Source organism: Canis aureus, chromosome 12 (assembly GCF_053574225.1).
Source record: "Canis aureus isolate CA01 chromosome 12, VMU_Caureus_v.1.0, whole genome shotgun sequence".
Lineage (NCBI taxonomy): Eukaryota > Metazoa > Chordata > Mammalia > Carnivora > Canidae > Canis > Canis aureus.
In genome coordinates this window covers 62,924,647-62,945,469 of record NC_135622.1, presented here as the reverse complement: position 1 = coordinate 62,945,469, position 20,823 = coordinate 62,924,647, and the positions used below count along the sequence as shown (strand labels likewise).

Sequence of the window (20,823 nt, the reverse complement as noted above, 5' to 3'; positions counted from 1 at the left end):
CGAGATGAGGTGAGGACAAGTGGGGCAGATTTTATTGTACAATGGTCAACACTGTACATCCAGTGCTATTCTCACCATCACAGCAGCATAATATACTAGAATCCACAATACTTCATGTTGAAGTGGAAAAAGCAAGTGCATACTTAAGGAGTATCAGTCCCATGAGTCTCAGCAAGGAAGGTCACACAGATACCATATAGAAGAGTTAAGTACCCTGAAATCCTGAGTTTCTATTGGGAATATCAATATGAGCTCAAATATTGTATCTTTAAATGTGTGTACATGTTAATTGTTTGATAATTCTATTCACTAAAAGGCCTAGAAGCCATGACCAACCCTCTAGCGATGAGCACCAAGCATCTGAAATACCTTTTCTGCCATTAAAAGAAACTAGACATTCTGGGGCTCCTGGCTGACTCTGAGGAGGAGCAAGCGACTCCTGATCTTGAGGTCATGAGTTCCAGCCCCACGAAGGAAGGAAGGGAGGGAGGGAGGGAGGAAGGAAGACAGACAAACTAGAGATTCTTTGAGAAACAGCCAATTCCAGATCTGGAGCAGGAAAAGTACAAGATGGGTCTAGAGAACCTTGACACACCAGACTGCAACAGAGCCAGTGATGACTGGGTACACATGCGTGCGAGGTCTGTACACATACGTGTGTGCACACGTGGACTGTGTGTGAGTGGGCCCATGGTGTGCACCTAGGTACGGGTGTGGTCCGTGCATGTGTGTGCACGTGTGAATATAAAACAAATCAAGAGCCAACCTGAAGAGCCTCTCTCCTACAGGCCAAAGCTACAATTTGGGTTCAATGAAGATAAAAATTGCAATGACCTGAAACCTATTAAACAGGCTTAAGTACATGATCTCATGATACATACATGTTATAAAAATACATAAATAGAAAACCTTAAGTGGTCACTTTCTAAGGATGACAGGGAATCAATGATCTTTGCATGTACCCTATCCTGCCTTTCCGAAATGAATGCTACCACTGGGTAACCAAATAGCAGATGAGAGAAAGTGTCTTCTTCTAAAACTGTTCCAGCCAGTAAGTCTAAGCAAAATCACAGAATACCACTATTCTGGAACCCCGAGTCATCAATCCTAGGCACTGAGCACCAGCAGCTGCTGACACCATAAAGATGAGAGCAGCCTCTGCCCGCTGATGAAAGCACGTGGCCACCCACCATCCGCTGAGTGTATGGAAGCTGCTTCGGACCAAGCCTCTGGGTCCAGCTGCCAATCTGCAGAAATAGAGAGGCCGGAAGAAAATGCTGGACTCTGCACCCGGGAGAACCCATGTGGCAACATGTAGACCCAGGCAACCAACAGGACAAACGGCCAGGCTCCTCAACAGAGAAACCTCACATGGAGACCAATACACGCAATAAAGAGACTTCAGAAATATCCAGTCTAAGAAAAAGTAGACAAGGCTCAACTGCCATTAAGAAACGCAAAGAAGTCATTTCTATAAAACTCAGGATTCACTCTGGAGGGCGGGCAGGGCTAGGGTTGGAAGAGCACGTGGAGAGCTTTCTGGGGTGTCTGCAAAGTTCTAGTTCTTGGCCTGAGTGGTGGTCATGAGGGTATTCACCTTATAGTAATAACTCAATCAGCAATACATCCATGTCCTTTTCTGTAGGTTTTTGATGAAAAAGTAGTAAAAAAAAAAAAAAAGGTAAAAATAAATGATCATATCAAACTTTAACTTGCATAGTGTATTTTATTTTAAAAAGTAGGCTCCATGCCCAGCGTGGAGCCCAATGCGAGGCTTGAACTCACAACCCTGAGATCAAGACCTGAGTTAAGAGTTGGACGCTTAACTGACTGAGCCACCCAGACACCCCATCTTACACCGCGCTTTTAACAAAAACAGCCAAAGAAATTTTAAGAGATTTATTTACACATCTTGCTCTGTAAGTAACGGTTCCTAATCAAAGATCAAGAGCCAGGGCTACGTGCAGGCTTGTCTTGTACACGGGTGCCAGCCAGGTAAGCCCCGGGCTGCACTCCCTCTGCTACGGCGGGGGCCCGGGCGTGGGCTGCAGCCACCAGGAGAGCACTGCCTCGCTCTAATCCACGGGAAGGTACAAGTCAACTCGAACCTCCTGAGACTCGATGCTGCCAACTGGAAGGTAAATGGACACTTTCAGAACACTTCCAGACTGTGCCTGCATCTGTAAACCACTGCTGTGTTCATGCCTTATTAGATCAGAGTCCTAAAATTTCTGTCCAGACTGCAGTAAAACTAATGAGAACAGCATCAAACTCAATCGAGCATAACACTGAAATCTCAAATAATGCTCAAATCTCGAAGGACGTTCAATTTGTTATACATTTAACCATGTGGTATCACAGGATATCCCAGAATGACTGATTTACTTTGCAAGTCGTGTCTGCCCATCTACTCCAAGTTTTATTTTTCACAGCAGTAAGGAGAGGTAAGAGAACAGTCACTCACTCAAGTTTTTCCAAGAATTAAAATCATTTCGTTCAGTCTTCAGATTGCTTAGCTCCTTCTCTTGCTAATCTGTCAGCTTCTTCATTGCCTGTAAATCCCGAATGACCAGGAACATGCATCTGTTAAATAAATTTTTTTCCCTTTTATCTTTACTGATTTTTTTTTAAGATTTTTACCTATTTATTCATGAGAGACACATGGAGAGAAGCAGAGACACGGCAGAGGGAGAAGCAGGCTCCCTGCAGGGAGCCCAATGCGGGACTCAATCCCAGGACCCCGGGATCATGACACTGAGCCAACCAGGTGCCCCTGTTTACTGATTTTTTACATACACAACACAGGAGTGCATCCTGTTTCCAGTGGGTGGAGAACGGCTCCTCCCACACCCCCACTTCAACACAGTTCTAAACAGCACAAACTGTATGCCCAATGCATCGATGCGTGCAGGCATTTACTAAAATCCCATCTTGATTCTCCACAAATTGGGTTATACCGTTTTTATTGATTTTTTTTCCCACTTAATGATGGAACTTGGAAAGCTTTCCAGGTAAAACACATGTATGTACTGACGGACAGATACATACCTAACATACTATATTCTCTTTAAATGCTGTCAGAAAGAAGAGTATACGTCTGGGATTTATTTTCATTTTTTTTCTAAGTAGGTTCCACACCCAGTGTGAGCCCAACACGGGGTTTGAACTCATAACTGTGAGATCAAGACTAGAGCTGAGATCAAGAGTCAGACGCTTAACTGTCTGAGCCACCCAGGTGTGTACTTATGTGGTATGACCACTGCTGACGTTTACATTGCTGAAAGGCAGATTTAAACCTCAGGTTACCAAGCTGTTCTCAGTGGTCTGGGGGTGGAAGAGCAAGGCAGGGTTAAGATAATGACTACAGTTTAACTTGCTCTGTAGTGTTTGAAAAAACATTTTAATAAAAACTATCTATTATAAGAAAAATATTTCCATTTTGGAAAAAAAAGTCATCCTCCTCAAGTCTTACCACTCTTTTCCAGAATACCTTACAAATTAGTTTTATTTTGACATTACGACTGATTCCAAAGAATCCTACAGGTTGACTGCCAGGAGTCACTTAACAGGGAGGAGGTGAGCCCAGGTGGGGCACTCCCAAGCACAGCTGAGACTATGTGAAGAATATCGAATACCCCTCAGTCACGCTGCCAGAACACTGTGTTCCACACACAGGCCAAGAACAAGAAGTATTACTTGCACAATGATCAAGAGTCAACTGTGTTCCAATTTCTAATACACGCTACGATATTAATTTTGTGGAAACTGTTATTTTAACTTAACTCACTAAATCATTTAAAGAAACCACTACTCTCTCCGGTTAATTTAGAATATTTGGTCCTGGACGTTTGGGGGCTCAGTCAGTTAAATGTCTGACTCCTGATTTCAGCTTGGGTCATGATCTCAGGGTTGTGGGATCGAGCTTCACTTCGGGCTCCATACTGGGTGTGGAGCCTGCTTGAGATTCTCTCTCTGCCTCTCTCCTTCCTCCCTCTCCCTCCCAAAACAAAAAACAAAAAACACACAAAAATAAGTCCCAGGACATGAGTGGTTAAGAAAACACTTACCCACTGGATGTCCATGCCCTGGGTGAGCTGCTCCAGGGCCACAAAGTCCTCCTTGTTGATCACCTCTTTCCCTGTGCTTGTTTTCCACCCATTCTTCTTCCAACCTTGAACCCAATTAGTGATACCTACAAGAAACACACTCACAGTTGATGGAACTCCAATGTCCTGGTCTCCTTTCCTCCCTAGACTTATACCTGCTCTACTTGTCTTCAGAGCAGCGGGCGGACTTGCCACTTGCCCACACAGGCTGTACTCTGTCTGGGGCATAGACCTGGCTACTCCTCTGCTCATCCCTTTGCTCAGACTGGCATGGACTCACAAGCCCCAGCCGAGGAGGACACCTCCTCCACCTCTTCAACCCCCCTTCCCATGTCCTAAACATGCTATTTCCCAAAGGAGACATCAGCACACCACCTTAGGTTACTGATGCCTGTTTAGACTCAAAGGACCATGAGAGCAGGGACACATCTATCCTGTCGATCCCACCACCTCTCCTTAGGTGCGGGGCAGATATGTCTGGGTGGCAAATATTGGGGCAGCAGAACTGGGCCCCAGAATCCCTATTGTCTCTTTATACCTGACAAACCAAACGTCCTCATTTACCACTTAGGTCCCAATAGGATACAACACCTCCTACTGGAGAAGGAAATACCAATTTCCCTTCATGTTTACTAGAAAAACACTAGAAATAAAAACGTAAAAGCTTACCATTTATAGTAAACATACTGTCCGTATACAGAACTAACTTCTTAATGTTTTGCGCCTTTGCTTGCTCGATGGCTTTGCAGGCTGCCTTGAAGAAACAAGTCAGTCATCATGCCATTGAAACTGTTCAACTTGCAACATTACTGATGTTCACAATCACTTCACCATTTAAACAATCTTTTTCTGTGCTAAGTGTAACGATTACACTCTGTGTGAAATAATGCTCCACATACAGTTCTGTTTGCATATCTATTTGAATGGGAAATGTGGGAAATGTGTCTGACAACTTACATGAATTTCTGCTCTTTGGTTGGTCTGCCGCCCAGGAAGCCTAATGCCTACATTCCTGGTTTCAAAACAATAAAAAAGAAAATGAAGTTAATTTAAAAAGCTAATTTTCAAAGTGGTTCCTTAAGCCTCTCAATGGAAGAAAGGCTTGATATATTTTTTTTGACAATTGAAAGCATCATACAAAAACAGTCTGTAAAAATCAAACCAAGAGTACTAACATTTTATGGAAAAGCCCCATGAGATGGTTTGTGAAGAACACTGGGCCAGAAATCAAAAGTGAGGTTCTATTTCTGGCCCTGAAATACATTAGAGTGTGTGGTCTTGGGTGAGCACTAAGTCAGCCACAGACACTCAGTGCCACACAAGCTGGCTACCTCTTACAGGATTTGAAGCTAAAACTAGGTATCAAAGAGAAAGTGCTTCATAGACCACAAGTCAAGAGAAATGTAAAATCTTATTACTGGACAGCTTACATTACATTATGCCCAACACTGCTGTGGGCTCCTGTGAATGCTGAAGGACAAAGCTCAGAGGGATATGGCTATGTCACGGGCTCAGATCCCTCTGTTACACTGAATTTTAGGGCTGCCCAGCGTATCTGAAAGATCACACTTTCCATCACCCTGACCTTGTGCCTTGTGAAAACTGAGAGGTCCCCTCTAAGGTCACACAACTTCAGAAGAGTCTGGTGACCTGTCCCTTGGACATCTTTGTCAAAACCATCCCTCAGGAGACAGATGACTCCTCTAGAGGGGCAGGGAAGTCATTCTGGTGTAAGAGGTTATCAGTGAGACACAGACTCATCGAGATCCAGGGGAAAGAAAACGATGCTGAGGCATTTTACGTTCTGAAGAACAAAGCCATCAGTGTCGACATGAGCTAAAGCTTGTTCTTGTGCTACCTCTGCCAACGCTAAGCAAACAATAAGCAGACCCTGTGTCATTCCTGACAAGGTTTAGAATATGATTCACTTAGATCTGAAGCCTTGTTTACTTACCAAGGATGGCCCGGCCCCCAGTAAACACCGATTCCTGCTCGTGCCCTCCTGCGTCCGTTACTGGAGCAGCAGCCATCAGTGTAGACGACGACAAATTCTCCTGCAAGAGGGAACTTGGTGAGTGTCACTGGGACCAAAGCACTAACAACTGAGACTCATTTAACACATTCACTAAGCCTGAATTCATAAAGTGAAAGTATTATACAATGCAGTCTACATCTTCTGCCTAGGAAAACACGATCAATTCCTCACATACGAGCCCGACACTGTGATTAGAACACACTCACACCTAGGTTCCACATGACAGACCAGTTAACAGCAAAGGCAGTCACTGTGAACCTAGAACCTGCTACCGTGAGAGCTGTTGTCGCATCCCCCACGATGGAGGTCACAACAGTGCCTCTCTCCCTCTCCTCATGGGGGGCAGGGCGCACACTCATTCCCAGGAGCTGTCCATGCAGACAAGTAACACCTGGGCACGATGAGGACCTGTCTGCCAGAAAGTCTAGTCCTCCAACAGACGTCGGTCTAAATTGTTTCTTAGTAATATCTGCCTCTAGTGGACTAAGGTCCGCTGTTTTTGAGACAGAAAGTCTGATCAACATTGCTGTAAAGCAGAAGGCAGAAGAGGAATGGTATGAGGCCACTCTAGGGCCACTGGTGACCAGAATGCTCCCAGCAGGGCAGCAGGACAAGTCAGGTCGACAGGTCTTGAAGAGAAGGACCATGGGAGCAAGTAGGGGCCTTGCTCTATGTGCTATTTGTCAGAAGGATGATAGAGCGGACAAGGCAGAGGCAAAGGGAAGAGGAGGGAAGATAGAGTGTGGGAGAACGAGCGTGTTGGACAAGAATCCTTGGTTCCACTGAATTTGACGCTATCAACACAACTGCCTTTCTGGTCACTGAATTCTGTCTCAATTCTGAATACCTATCAGGTACTGCGTTAAGTGCCACTGTGAGTACCTTGGAAATGGCTCATCCCCCAGTCACCCCACAAGTATGTGCTCTGATGACTGCTGGCAAATAACCAAATCAACATTTTTTTTTTTACATAACTGCAAAATTCATTTATGCAGTTTTAATATGGCTTGACAAAACATTTTCTATTGGTTTTCCTTGAATTAAATGGTAAGATAGCTTATTCCTAGAGAAAAATTGGAACCTACAAATATACTGATTTATATAAAAATGCCACTTACTAAAATAAAAAGAAAACCCCACTTACTCCTACTTTTTGTTTATATATATTAAAAAAACAAAAAGGAAATTCATATACCATAATCACTAACTATAAACTGATCTCCCACAGTTAAAGGTAGAGGAAGAATTCATATTACTTTGCCTCTCTAGACAAGGTAAGATCACTTATGTTTTGCAAAGGCTAAATGTAAACGGTAAAGATACTGGTGCTAAAGAAAAACTCTGAAAAAAATAAAATAAAATGAAGAAGAACTCTGTCCAGGCCCTTTCTTCTCTTTTAAAGATTTACTTATCTAGGGCAACTGGGTGGCTCAGTTAGTAAAGCATGTGCCTTCAGCACAGGTCATGATCTCAGGGCCCTGGGATCGAGTCCCGTGTCGGGCTCCCTGCTCCTTGGGGAGTCTGTTTCTCCCTCTGCCTCTGTGTCTCATAAATAAATAAAATATTTTAAAAAAATGTATTTATCTATTTAAGAGATAGACACGCGAGCATGTGCACAGAAGGAGGAGCAGAGGGTAAAGGTGAGGGGAAGCAGGCTCTTTGCTGAGGGCTGAGATCTTGGCTTGAACTGAAACCAAGAGCTGGATGCCTAACCAACTGGGCACCTCAGGGTCTTTCTTATTTGAAGAAGCTGAGGCCTTTGCATATTCTCGCAGTGACCTGAAATGCTGTGTGCACAGAGAATACCAGTATTTCAAAAGGTTACTGTTTTTAATTTGTAGGCCATGTAATGCTTTTCCAATGAACGTCCAAAGTTTTAATAATTCCACACAGTTCGATCAACTATCAAATAGTAATCTTTGAGATTTTTAAGTGAAGAATGAAATGCTAAACATTAGCTTTTCAGATAAGAATGAAAATGCTGAACATTAGCTCAGTTTCCCCTAATAAGGGGGGAAAAAATTCTTACACTTATTTCATGATTATTATATAGAAAACTTAAGAATCCAAGAGAGATGTACCCATATAAGAAAACATGTCTTTGCTAACTGGAGGCATGGATTCCGTGTTCTGTCTCATATGCTTCGCACGTGGCTCTGCATTTTCCTCTCCATCCGAGGGCTCACGGAGTCGCTTGCTGGCTTTCACTTGTGATTCTTTTTCATGTTTATTTTCTGGCCCTGAAAGATCAAGTCTACTTAAAAACCAGGAAAAAAATAAACATAACATGAAATGCTTAAGAATCCAGAAATTGAGGAAGTGATTAGTGTCACCAAGACTGAGATACCCTCTGTATGCAGCCCTATAAAGAGGAAATGACTTAAGACTGTCAACACTGTCTCAGATTTCGGTGTCCTATGAAATTACTCTAAGTTTTCCATGATAAGCTTGGTAAGAGCAACAAGAAGACAAGAGCAACATTCCTATTAAAGTAGAAATCTGCTTCTGACAGATAGCAGAGATACCAAAGCTGGTGAACCCTCCAGGTATGGTGGGCAGTTTGACAATCTGAGGGACTCTTTCCCCATAAAGAAACAAGGACTAGAATTTTGTAGATACCACTCTAGATACTTCATCTCCCTCAATGTCAAGCCGAGAACCTCCAGGGAAGTTGGGAGGGCACAGGTAACTGGACCTTAAGTAAACAGATAGCGGGCCACACTGAGAGAGGGAAACAGAAACCTGACAGCAGAGGGGACCAGGTTCCTTCAAAGCTCAGCCGGTGGACGCAGGATTAACCCCAAAGGCTTCTCACAGACTCTCTCAGGTTATACGGGAGCAGCTTTTCCTATGTTCTCATTTTATGGAGTAGAAAAAGGGCACAGAAGGAGCAACTAATTGTATCTCCAAAATAACCACTAAACCCAACACTACAGATTCACTTTCAGCTCTAAACCAGGGATGGGGAAATGGGGCTCCAATGTTGACTGAACACCTCCACGTGGGTCCAAGTCAGAACATGCTCCCTGGAGCAGCTTCTCCACCCATACCTGTCAGAGGACTGCTAAAGATTTTTTAGCAAAATCTGGGCGAAGCCTCTATAGTGAGCAAAGTTTGCTGTTCCCACCCTGCTATATCTGTGTTACCCTGTATTTACCTTTAAAATATTCCTCTAGGTATTTCACGTAAGTAAACCCAAAAACACAAGTACAGGTCAAAGGCTAATTTTATACAATTTTATTACAATATAAATATTGTTTTATTTGTAGTAAAGTTAAGTTCAAATGAAAGTTTTTAAAGGACAGGTAAGACTTTGAAGAAAAAAAGAGGCACGGTTGTCAGATAATTTTGCCTTCACAAAATTAGGTTGAGTAAATAAGTTAAGCCCAAAACAGCTTACATAAATCACAGTAAGTGGCAAGTAGCTCAAGAATCCTAAAATAAGAGACGCCTGTGTGGCTCAGCAGTTGAGCATCTGCCTTTGGTTCAGGGTATGAACCTGGAGTCCTGGGATCGAGTCCCACATTGGGCTCCCTGCATGGAGCCTGCTTCTCCCTCTGCCTGTGTCTCTGCCTCTCTCTGTGCGTCTCTCATGAATAAATAAAAAATCTTAAAACAAACAAACAAACAAACAAACTTTAAATCCCATGGGATGCCTGGGTGGCTCAGCATTTGATCATCTGCCTCTGGCTCAGGGTGTGATCCCAGTCCTGGGATGGAGTCCCACATCAGGCTCCCTGCCAGGAGCCTGCTTCTCCCTCTGCCTGTGTCTTTACCTTTCTGTGTGTGTCTCTTATGAATAAATAAATAAAATAAAAAATGTTTTAAAAAGTCTTTTATGGAAAAAGAAAAAGACATTAAATCCCAACTTACATATATGTCACTAGCTAGGAGATCTCTAACCTTTTAAGAAAGGTGATTCATAGGTATAAAGAACTACTTTGCCTTAGAATTTAGAGTATTAAACACACAAACATACTTATCCTGGAAAAATTGAAATATGGATAAGTCACTAATTGGTTAAATAAAAGATTAGTGAAAAGAAAGTATTGAGAATCCAACTAAGGTGACAGCCATACTTCCAGACTTGTTTTCTGTCCTGAACTGATTTCTCCATTGCGGCAGAAAATGTAACAGTCACATCACAGCTTCCTTAAAGCTGGTGGGGAGACCCAGAGGGTGAAGCAGCGAGTAAGGCTCTGGCCTGCTTCAGGAACTCGTCATTCGGGCAGATTCCTAAGCACGACGGCCTCTCCTTGACTTGCGCTGTCCACAACTGTTCTGGCCTCTCAAAGGAGCAGCTGTTTGAAGTTTGAGCATCTCCATGGACTCTAGAGAGCCTGCTCAAAAAAAGCTAATTCAAACCACTGTCTCCTCACCTTAACCCACTAGTAAAAAAATTTGTGAGTAAAGCTAATGAGACACAACTTCTTCAAAGTAGTTTAAGATCTACAGTTTACCCCAAACCACATGGGGGTCTGATCCTTGGTGCAGTCGAAAATCTGAGTGTAACCTGTGACTACCCCGAGGCCTTACTACTGCTAGCCTGTTAACTGGAACCCTTACTGATAACGTAAACAGCTGATTCACAGCTATTTTATAAATGTCTTATGCACTGTGGTCTTACAATGAATAGAGACTAGAAGATAAGAAAATCATAAAGACATAATAATAATAAACGTATGTAAGTGTAATAGAGTGAAGTCTCCATATAAGTTGACCCACATAGCTCAAGTTCATGGTGCTCAAGGGTTAACAGTACTTTAAACATTTTGTGCTTTCAGTGACCCTTAGTCCTTTGTACTTGACGCTCCTCATACTGGGACCCGAACTTCAATCACCTACACTTTCTGCGACATGTGAAATTGGAGGAAATTCTGATTGTGTGACCCTGTCCCAGTAAGAAGGAAACACCATACATGGTGCATGCCATGAAACAAACTGCATTCATCACTTTAAAACTGTAGCCCGGGGGATCCCTGGGTGGCTCAGCGGTTTAGCGCCGCCTTCAGCCCAGGGTGTGATCCTGGAGACCCGGGATCGAGTCCCACGCCCGGCTCCCTGCGTGGAGCCTGCTTCTCCCTCTGCCTGTGTCTCTCTGCCTCTCTCTCTCTCTCTCTCTCTCTCTCTGTGTGTCTGTCCTGAATGAATAAATAAAATCTTTAATAAAAAATAAAAGTGTCGCCCGTTCGATTCAATGACAGGACAAGCATTTAAACACAGAGTTAGCAGAGTGAGGACTCCGAAGTGGACCAGGAGGCTGGAGTCCCAGCCTGTCTCTAACACTGTCACCAACGGAAACCGCTGAGCTAAACCGCTCTCTGCCTGTTGGGAACATGGAAACGACCACCACATCTCCTCTATTTAGGAGGCCGCTCTGCAGACCAGGTGACCCTGGGGCTCTGCAAGGCTTCCAGCAGGTCAAGGCGCCACAGTGAGGGGAGCAGGGCCTACCTTCCGAGCCATCTAGGCTGGCAGGCTTCCTGACGAAGGCCCAGGCCTCCTCCTCCGTGGCAAACTTCTTAAATCTGGCAGCGGGGAAGCGGTCCACCTGGGCTCTGCATTCGCTCCTGGAACAGAGGGCCGGGTTACTGCCTTCCTCCCTTACTGGTCCTTCCTAACCGGTCCTTTTTTTCTTAGGCCGGGAATGGTGCTAAAAGGGCTGGGGGCACAGCCGGCCGCGCCTGCTCGCGCCTGCTCGCAGCCGTCTTCCACGCTGTGCGGCGGCACACCAGCACGTCACGTAGGAGAATTTGGAGGGGGAGGCGGCCACCTCCAAGGACGCTGCCCGGCACCCAGGCGTCACACAGGGGCGAGGAGGCCGGGTGTACCGGAGCCCCACTACGTGTCACCGCTTGGAAATTCCCTCCCCGAAACTGAAAGGGAGGCTCAGGCGGAGGCTCCGGGGCCGCCCCACGCCAGGCCAGGGCCGCCCGCCGCGGGCTCCACTCACCAGGTCTGGAAGACCCCCGCCTTGCGGCCCCTCCTCACGGCGTAGAACATGCTGAGACTGCTGCAGCCGCGCGCACTGCAGCTCACGGCGGCCAGAACGACTCTGCGCGCCGCGCCCAGAAGCCTGGTCATCGCTCCCCGCCCGCCATCGCCGAGCGTCTCAGCGTCTCAGCGCGCCGCCCCGAGCCACCGTCGCGCAGACCCAACTTCCGGCGGCGGCGCGGGGAGATGACGCAGATCCCCGCGGGCTTGGGGGCGGGGCCTAGGGGCCTGGCGCCCGGCGCTTTTTCCGGAAATCCGGGAGAAAATCGGGCTTGGGCGGTCCCGGGTGGGGCGGGACCTACGCAGGTGGGTGGGCACTAGGGCGGGGTGGGGCCGCGTGAGGGGCGGGGTCCGGGCGGCGGTGTGGGAGGGGCGGTGCCATGGGCGGGCGGTGCCACGAGGGGCGGGGTCTAGGCGGTGGCGTGGGCGGGGCAATGCCTAGAGGGGCGTGGCCTTGGCCCTGGTGTGGGCGGGGCAGTGCCCTGGGGGCGGGGTCTAGGCGGTGATGTGGGCGGGGCAGTGCCTTGAGGGGCGGAGTCTGGGCTGCGTGGGTGGGCGAGACCTCAAGAGGCCCCTCCTCTCGCTCCTCTTGGGCCTCTCAGCCTTGGGGGGCTGTCCAGGGTCCCCCGTGTGCTCAGGGCCGTCCAGCCTTAGGAAGAGGTGACTTGCCCCCTAACTGCCGCAGGGGCGGGAAGGACTGGCATTCCGCGCCGAGAAAGAGCTGAGGCCGAGGAAGGGCGGCGCCCCCCCACGTGGGTGCGTGACCCGCAGGGTGTCCGGTACCTAATGCCCTGGAACCAGACAGAAAATTTAGCTGTAAAGGCAATTCGTCAGAATTCTGCGCGGTATCTGACTTTTTGCTCTGTAAGCAAAGCACCTTCTTTGAAAAGTCCTGTCCACTGAAGCCTTGCTTTTGAGATTAATTGTAAAGGACTTTAGTTTTCTCTAGGTGTTCGGCTGGCGAGGCCCGTGGCACCTGCCGCGCGCTGCCCGGCCCGGCTTCGCACAGGTGGGTCAGGCTGCCCACCCGGGAGCCGCCGAGATGCGCGCGGGATCCCGCAGACCGCGGGGCGCAGCCGCCTGTTGGAGGAGGGCGGGGGACCCGGGGGAGTGACTGCCTGGGGGCGGGGGCGCCGGCTTGAGGGGCAGAGAGTTCAGTCACGCGCATTAGGCGGAGAAGGAAGACCAACAGCAAAGGGGAAGGCAGGCCTTGCAGGGGTCGGGGGCGGTCATGCTTGTGAACCCCAAGAACATCCATTTAAAAAATTTCAACTTTCCTAATTTAAATTTAAATTGGCTGTAGTCCATTCTTCATCCCTATTTTTATTGCACTTCAAGATAGCTTCTTTTTAAAAAAAAATATTTAATTTTAGAGAGAAAGAGAGCAGAAGCAGGAGGGGCAGGGAGAGAGAGAATCTCAAGCTGACTTTGTGCCCCGGACTGGGGGTTCAATCCCAAGACTTTGAGATCATGACCTGAGATGATTCCAGGAGTTGGACACTTACCAACGGCAACACCCAGGTGCCCCCAAGATAGTTTCTTTAAATAATTGTCCTTGGGGCTCCTGGCTGGCTCAGTCCAAAGAGCTTGCGAATCTTGATCTGTGGGTTGTGAGTTTGAGCCCCATGTTGGGTATAAAGCTTATTAAAAATAAGCTGAAAAATTTTTAAATTGCACTGAACAATCATGAGTGATTGATCGTAAAATCTCTTCTCACGTAGCTGTGAAACCCAGGATGCCCTGGCCACTGCTCTCAGGATGGCTGCAGCCCCCGTTTTTACTGTGATTCATTCTGTCTTCACCCAAGGCCTTTGGAGCACCAGCGGCCTCTGAGTGAGCTCAGGCTAGACCTTGGAAAATTCATTTCTAGACTTTCTTTCTGCAGAAGCATCACTAGCTCACCTTTTCCAGGTGACAACAGGTTAGATTATGAACAAAGATGGCACCAGGAGAACTGGTTCCAGATTAGGAAGCTGAGTGGAAGCAGATGAAGGGCTGTGGGCCAAAAGCAAAAGTCTTCACTTTAAAACTCGGAGCTGGGACAGTCAGTCGGATATGAAACGACAGTAGTACGGGTTATAGCCACAGCTGTGCCCGTGGTGGTCCCTAGGGGAGAAGGAGCCTGGGCTCCTGGAGAAGTGCTGCCTGACACCTACTGCCCCTCCCACTGACTTGATCCACGGGTCACACCTACTTGGGACTTGCTTTTCCACGCAAACTGGCTGGCCGTGGTCCTTTATCACAGGGCACTCATCACCCCTATAGACTTCTAGGTTAGAGTCATCTGAGTATGTTAAAGAAATCACCCATGTGGCTTTCTCTAATTCCAAAAATATTTCTTCCAGTGTGTTTTTTTTTTAAAGATTTTATTTATTTATTCATGAGAGATACAAAGAGAGAGAGAGAGAGGCAGAGACACATGCCGAGGGAGAAGCAGGCTCCATGCAGGGAGCCTGATGTGAGACTCGATCCCGGGTCTCCAGGATCATGCCCTGGATTGAGGGCGGCACTAAACCACTGAGCCACCCAGGGATCCCTGAAAAGCTTTTCTATTTTAATCTCTGGCTCGAAGTGCCTGAGACTTTCCCTGTCCGGAGCAAAAACTGGCCCATTCTCTGTAAGGTACTGAGAACTGCCCAGAAGTCAGTGAGACTCTACAGCATTCAAAATGAGGGAACTTTCTTTGACACACACAATTATGGATGAATGTCAGTAATATGATACTAAGTGGATAAAGCAAGTCTCCAAGTGGAGATAGGACATCATTCTTATAAATCTAAAAGTAAAAAAAAAAAAAAAAAAAGTAACTAAAATGAAAACACATACTCTGTGTGTTACACATGCCTGCAGAAAGCAGTAAATTTAAAGGAAAAGAGAGGAGTAAACATGGTCTTCCTCAAGACATCACTGACATTTGCAAAAGGCAAAATCAATGCTACTCTTCTCACTTTGAGGGGGAATATAGTTATTTTTAATAAAATATATTACTTATATTAACTTGAAATGGGTTTTTTATTTTATTTTGGGGGTTATTATTTTAATGAATAATTTGAAATTCTCCATTTTATGTTTTGTGTAATATCAATAGTTGTAACCTACAAAAAAAAAATCTTCAAGGTCTTCAATAACTTTTTTAAAAGTTCAGAGTCCTGAGGTCAAAATCCTAGGAACTGCTGACCTAGAAAATAACTATAGATCAACACAGGAACACATGAAAAATAATATATTTGAACAATGTCCTTGTAATTCCAATTTACATTCTTCCTGCAAACTGTATTTTTTGAATAAAAGTTTCTACCAGTCTGTAACATGCTTCTGTAAAACACATTAGGATTTCCCAAAATGTGCAATTTGGGATAGGTAACTGTGAAGCCACCCCTTGCTTCAGGAGGAACATGTGCTTATTAGCACCCGCCGGGCACCGACGCACGGAATCCCTTTCCCTGGCGTCCCAGGCCCTGTGCTGAGTACGGCGTGCACACAGCCAGGACTGACGCCGGTGATGCCGCACTAACGTCGCCCAGTTCACCTCCGAGAAAGTGAGATCCTGAGAGATCGGGTGCCTTGCCCACACCTGTGCAGACAGGCAGGGCTGCAGCCGGGACCCAGACCCCAGGCCGGCACCCACCCAGGCAAACCTAAGTCGTGGTTCTCAAAGTGCGGTCCTCGGACCAGCCACAAAACCATCCCCTGGGGACTTGGAAGGGGAGTTCCGCTGCACCTCTGCAGGGCCTGAACTCCGCAGGGGTGAGGGGGTACCCAGCAGTTTGTGTTTTAGCAAGCCCCCCGGGGGGCTCCGAAGCACACTCTGGTGTGAGGACACTCCCCACTGTCGCCTCCCACCCCAGTCCTGGGAGGTCAACAGGCCCACCTCAGGTTATTTGACAGATGAAACCGGCTTCAGGAGCCTTAGTGGCTCGCCCCACGTCATCTAGTTAGGTGTCGGACTGGCACTTGGTCCCCAACCTTCCTGCTGTTGTCTGCAGCGGTGACTAGCAGCAAGGAGGAGTCTGGGGCAGGGGAGTGGGAGCAGTGGCAGGGGGGTGGGAAGCCGACCGTGGCATCTCCGTGACTGTGAAGAGGAAGACATCGGATTGGAACTCACAACACCTCTCTCTGTCATTCCCTGTGGTCGTTTGTGTTATGAATTAGATGGTGAAATGGCAGTGAGAGCCACGAGGTGACATGTTTTTGTTAAAGAGCAGATTTTAGGGGAGCCCAGCCGGCTCAGGCGCAGGAGCCCGCAACTCTTGATCTCAGAGTTGTGAGTTCGAGCCCCATGTTGGGAGCAGAGGTGACTGACATAAAAATAGACTTTTTTTTTTTACATTAAATATTTTACGTAATTTGAACAATGTCTTTGAGACGGAAATGTACTCTTTAAATGTTAATGGTTGATTTTAAAAGAGTGACTGAGGAAGGTGATGATGACTAGGACTCGGTTATACCTGAAAATACTCTTATTGTCTGGAGAATGATGCTGCTGGTAAGCCACTGACATGAGCATACTGGGGATGCCCCTGCCCCCCCCCCCCAGTGGCCCCTAACACGGGCACTCCAGCTTCCTCCTGGTCCTGGGGCATCATCCCAGCCTGGCCCCCTCAGCCTGAAGAGCTGTAGAAAATGCCCCCGCGTAGCCCCAGGAACATGATTACCCAGCCAAGGGCATCTCAGCTGCAGCCTTCCACAGACAATGGACTTCTGTTATTGACCTAAAGGTGACCCGTCACCAAGAACAATCCCAGCAAAGTGTGATACCTGAGGGGCATCAGGCCTGCGGAGCTCTGGTGCTCCATCAATCAGCTGCCCTGACCTCGGTGGGGGATGGGAGGCCCTTGGCTGGGGGGTGGGGTTCTGGGGTGCTGACTCGGCACACTGGGTGTAGACCTCGGGGGTGCACGGGATGAGCCCGCTGGAGGACCCAGGGGTACCAGCCCGTGTGTGCACCACCCCCCCAGCTCTCCTGCTGTCCCCGCGCCCTGACCCAGGCAGCTCACACGCGCTCTAGGTTCCAGCTCTACGACCCATGGCCATGTAAATCTGGTGTGTCGCTGAGGTCTCTGTTCTCTCATTGGAAACTGGAGAAAAGGACGGCTTGTGTGGCAGCTGTGGACACAGCCGTGTGCAGCCTCTAATCTGGCCTGACACACAGCGTGTTCCCCATGTCACGTTACTTTTCATCCTGTGCATGTTTCGTGAAGATTCAGGAGACAATGGTGTTGCTTTTGATGAAATATATTGAAGATGAGCAAATTATCCATTTATGTATAATAAAAATCAAGTGAATTCTCTATATCTTAAATATTAATATTTGAGCAGACACCTTTCATCCACCTGATATGATGGATCACCCGTGTCTACAGATCAGATAGTTATACTGGAAGAGTGACTTTGAAACCTTCCAGTAGAAGCCAGTGACCTTGCTTCATTACACGCAGTCGATTTCCACATTCACCGCAGGCTTGCACCTTCGTTTCATCCCCCTGCTCCCTACTGGCCACTGTGTAATAATAATCATAAAAACCTGGCAGCTGTAAGTGGAGGGGAGAGAGACAACTTTTTACTAAATCCAATCCATTAATTCTTGATCGGCCAGACAGGTCCATAAATTTGTTTTATGTGCAAGGACTCTGCAGTAACTCTCCTCCTGCCCCTTAATCGTTACCACCAGGAGCAGTGGTGTGGAAGGAAGGGCTCTGCAGTCTGGGGTCCCTCTGTGGGACCTCTAGCTTTCTGCCTTGGGCGCGGACATTGTACGTTCCCGGCATAGGGTCCTTTGTAATAGGGGACTTTACACCATATGTATGTATATAGAGAGAATGAGAACAGATCTAGGCTAACGGCAACCCCACCCCAACGGTACTCTCTCCTGGGCCAGAACTACCCAGGTTGGGTCTCTTGGTCCCTCCAGGATAAAACCGTAGATTCTGTAATTCATTACCTTCATGCTGTAAGGGAGCTTTCTTAGTTTCCTGTTACTTTGTAAGTCCTCTCTACATCTGGGATCTTGTCACTCAGTTTGGTCCCTGGACCAGTCTCATGGGTGTCCTTGGGAGCAAGTTAGAACTAGAAAATATTGAGCCCAGCCCAGAACGTCTGAATCAGAATCTGCATTTTTACAGTGATCACTAGGTGATTCCTTTGCACGTTAAGCTGGAGAAACGCTGATTTTTTTCCCCCCAAAGATCTTTTACTTGGCAGAGAGAGTGCGAGCACAAGCAGGGGAGTGGCAGGCAGAGGACAGAAGGATAAGCAGATTCCCCGCTGAGCAGGGAGCCCCACGTGGGGATTGATCCCAGGACCCTGAGATCATGGCCTGAGCCAAAGGCACATGCCACACAGGCACCCCAGAAACATTGATTTTTAAAGAATATAATTTTTTTGTATTTTTTTAAAAGATTTTATTTATTCATGAGAAACAGAGAGGCAGAGACACAGGCAGAGGGAGAAGCTGGCTCCTCGCAGGGAGCCTGATATAGGACTCGATCCCAGGACCCCGGGGTCATGACCAGAGCCATAGGCAGATGCTCAATCACTGAGCCACCAAGGCGTTCCATAATTTTGTGTTTTAATGACAAATGCATAGTGGAGAATTCAGGACATGACAATTTTTTTCTTTTATTATTTTTAAAATATTTTATTCATGAGAGACACAGAGAGAGAAGCAGAGACAGAGGCAGAGGGAGAAGCAGACTCTACGCAGCAGGGAGCCCGACGTAGGTCTTGATCCTAGGTCTCCAGCATCACGCCCTGGGCTGAAGGCAGGTACCAAACCACTGAGCCACCCAGGGATCCCGGAGGAAGAGATTGTTATGTAAGAGGTATGTAAGTCGATTCTGTGACTTATGGCATTTTTTATTCTCCTAGAAAGGACTGTAAAGTTTATAGATAAACACGAGGGTTAGTAAATCAATCATATGAATTTAAGAACACCTACTGAAGATCATCATGCTAGTTACTAAGATCAAGGAGGCAAGAGGATCCCCATGAGGTGCCCTTGTGCCAAGATTCTGCTCTCCAATACCATTTTTTCAATAAAAGGAACCAAGGCTTTTTGGAGAAAAGGTGGATCCCATGTCTGAGACAGAACTGTCCAGAATGAGCTTGGAACACCTTGTGCTAGAAAGCAAGAGGTTAGATTAACGGAGGTGATGGGGCACAGAAACTCATCTAAAAGGAGCTGATGGTTTAAAATCTTCACCAAGTTTTGCTGGCCAAACTGTTCAGAGTGAGACAGTCCGAACATCAAAGCAGAATACTGGCAGGTTGATTGATAAACAGTAGATCTGAGCAGTCATGAGTTGTAACAATACACACACAACAGTTGTCAAAGAGTAAGTGAATAACAGGCCACATTACATTCCTGACTCATTCAGGTTCCCAGTTTTAAAAATTCAGCATATTCCATCAGGCTTACGATACTATGTTGATTTGAAAGTTCTCTGTGAAATCTACTTTAAAAAGTTAGGAACAGGGGATCCCTGGGTGGCGCAGCAGTTTAACGCCTGCCTTTGGCCCAGGGCGCAATCCTGGAGAACCGGGATCGAATCCCACGTCAGGCTCCCTGCTTCTCCCTCTGCCTGTGTCTCTGCCTCTCTCTCTCTCTGTGTGACTATCATAAAAAATAAATAAATAAACAAATAAACAAACAAATAAATAAATAAATAGTTAGGAACAGAAAAAGGATAGTGAGAGATGATGATGAACAACTCTACTCACATAAATTCAACAATCTAAATGAAATGGAGCAGCTCCTCTGAGAGCACAAACTACCAAATCTCATCCGACACGAAACAGATCATTTTAATAGCCTTGTAACTGTTAAATTTGTCATTTTAAAAACCCCTAAAAAAGAGAAATCTCAGGCCTGGATGATTTCATGGCCAAATTCAACTAGATGCCTGAAGAATTAACGATTCTACACAATGTTTTCAGGGAAACCGAGGATGAAGGAATACCGCTCTATACTTCTCATGATGCTGGTGTGGGGCTGATACCCAAACCAGGCAACAGTAAGTAGCACAATACAGAAAACTACAGATCAGTGACCCTCATGAGCACAGATGCGACAAAGTCATCAACAAGATATTAGTAAATGGAACCCAGCAACATTAAAGAGAATGCGATTCCATGACCAAGTGGGGTTTGTCACAAAGATTCAAGACGGGCTCAGTACTTGAAAATCAATTAACATAGTTCACCAGATTAACAAACACGTTAAGAGGAAAACCTCACATGGTCCTGTTAATTGATTCATAAACAGCATACAACATAGTATCAGTCAAGATAACAACTGTCAGGAAAATGGGGATAGAGGAGATCTTCCTCCACCCGATAAGGAACATCCTGCAAAGAAACCTAATGCTACCACCATACTACTGACGGGACGGCGTGTTCCCCGAGATGGGGAGCAGGCAAGCTGTGCTCTCGGACCGTTCCTGTTCAACAAGTACCAGAAACCAGCAAGAATGTCCTTCAATACCCCCACCCGCTGCGCTACTTTGGCAGAACGGGCAGGGACGAAGGCCTGGCACGTACAGGACGGAAACGGAAATGGTTCATCAAGTGCATTCAGGACAAGCGGCCCAGGTAAGATCAGAGGAGCAGCTATACTTTTCTTTCCTTCTGGAGTAAGTGTCAAGTTGACTCTTAATTTTCCAAGGAGATACTGGCCTTTAATTTTTTTTT

At 46.7% G+C, this 20,823-nt stretch overlaps 1 protein-coding gene across 3 annotated transcripts; it reads right to left on the bottom strand.

Annotated features, from left to right (window-relative positions):
• Positions 1 to 1,884: 1,884 nt before the first annotated feature.
• On the bottom strand, positions 1,885 to 12,306 carry RNASEH1 (ribonuclease H1). 3 transcript variants are annotated; one of them, XM_077844268.1, is made up of 9 exons: positions 12,095 to 12,306; positions 11,596 to 11,711; positions 8,223 to 8,381; positions 6,061 to 6,160; positions 5,064 to 5,118; positions 4,776 to 4,860; positions 4,068 to 4,192; positions 2,465 to 2,552; positions 1,885 to 2,131 (listed from the first exon to the last, which is right to left on the bottom strand). In XM_077844268.1, exons 1-8 carry the CDS (start codon positions 12,223 to 12,225, stop codon positions 2,529 to 2,531), a joined length of 795 nt encoding a protein of 264 aa, XP_077700394.1. In that variant the 5' UTR covers positions 12,226 to 12,306; the 3' UTR covers positions 1,885 to 2,131; positions 2,465 to 2,528. The 3 variants fall into 3 exon arrangements, with proteins under 3 accessions (XP_077700394.1, XP_077700393.1, XP_077700395.1); XM_077844267.1 differs by having other exon boundaries at positions 2,465 to 2,583; positions 12,095 to 12,303; XM_077844269.1 differs by lacking the exon at positions 8,223 to 8,381 and having other exon boundaries at positions 2,465 to 2,583; positions 12,095 to 12,305.
• Positions 12,307 to 20,823: the final 8,517 nt, after the last annotated feature.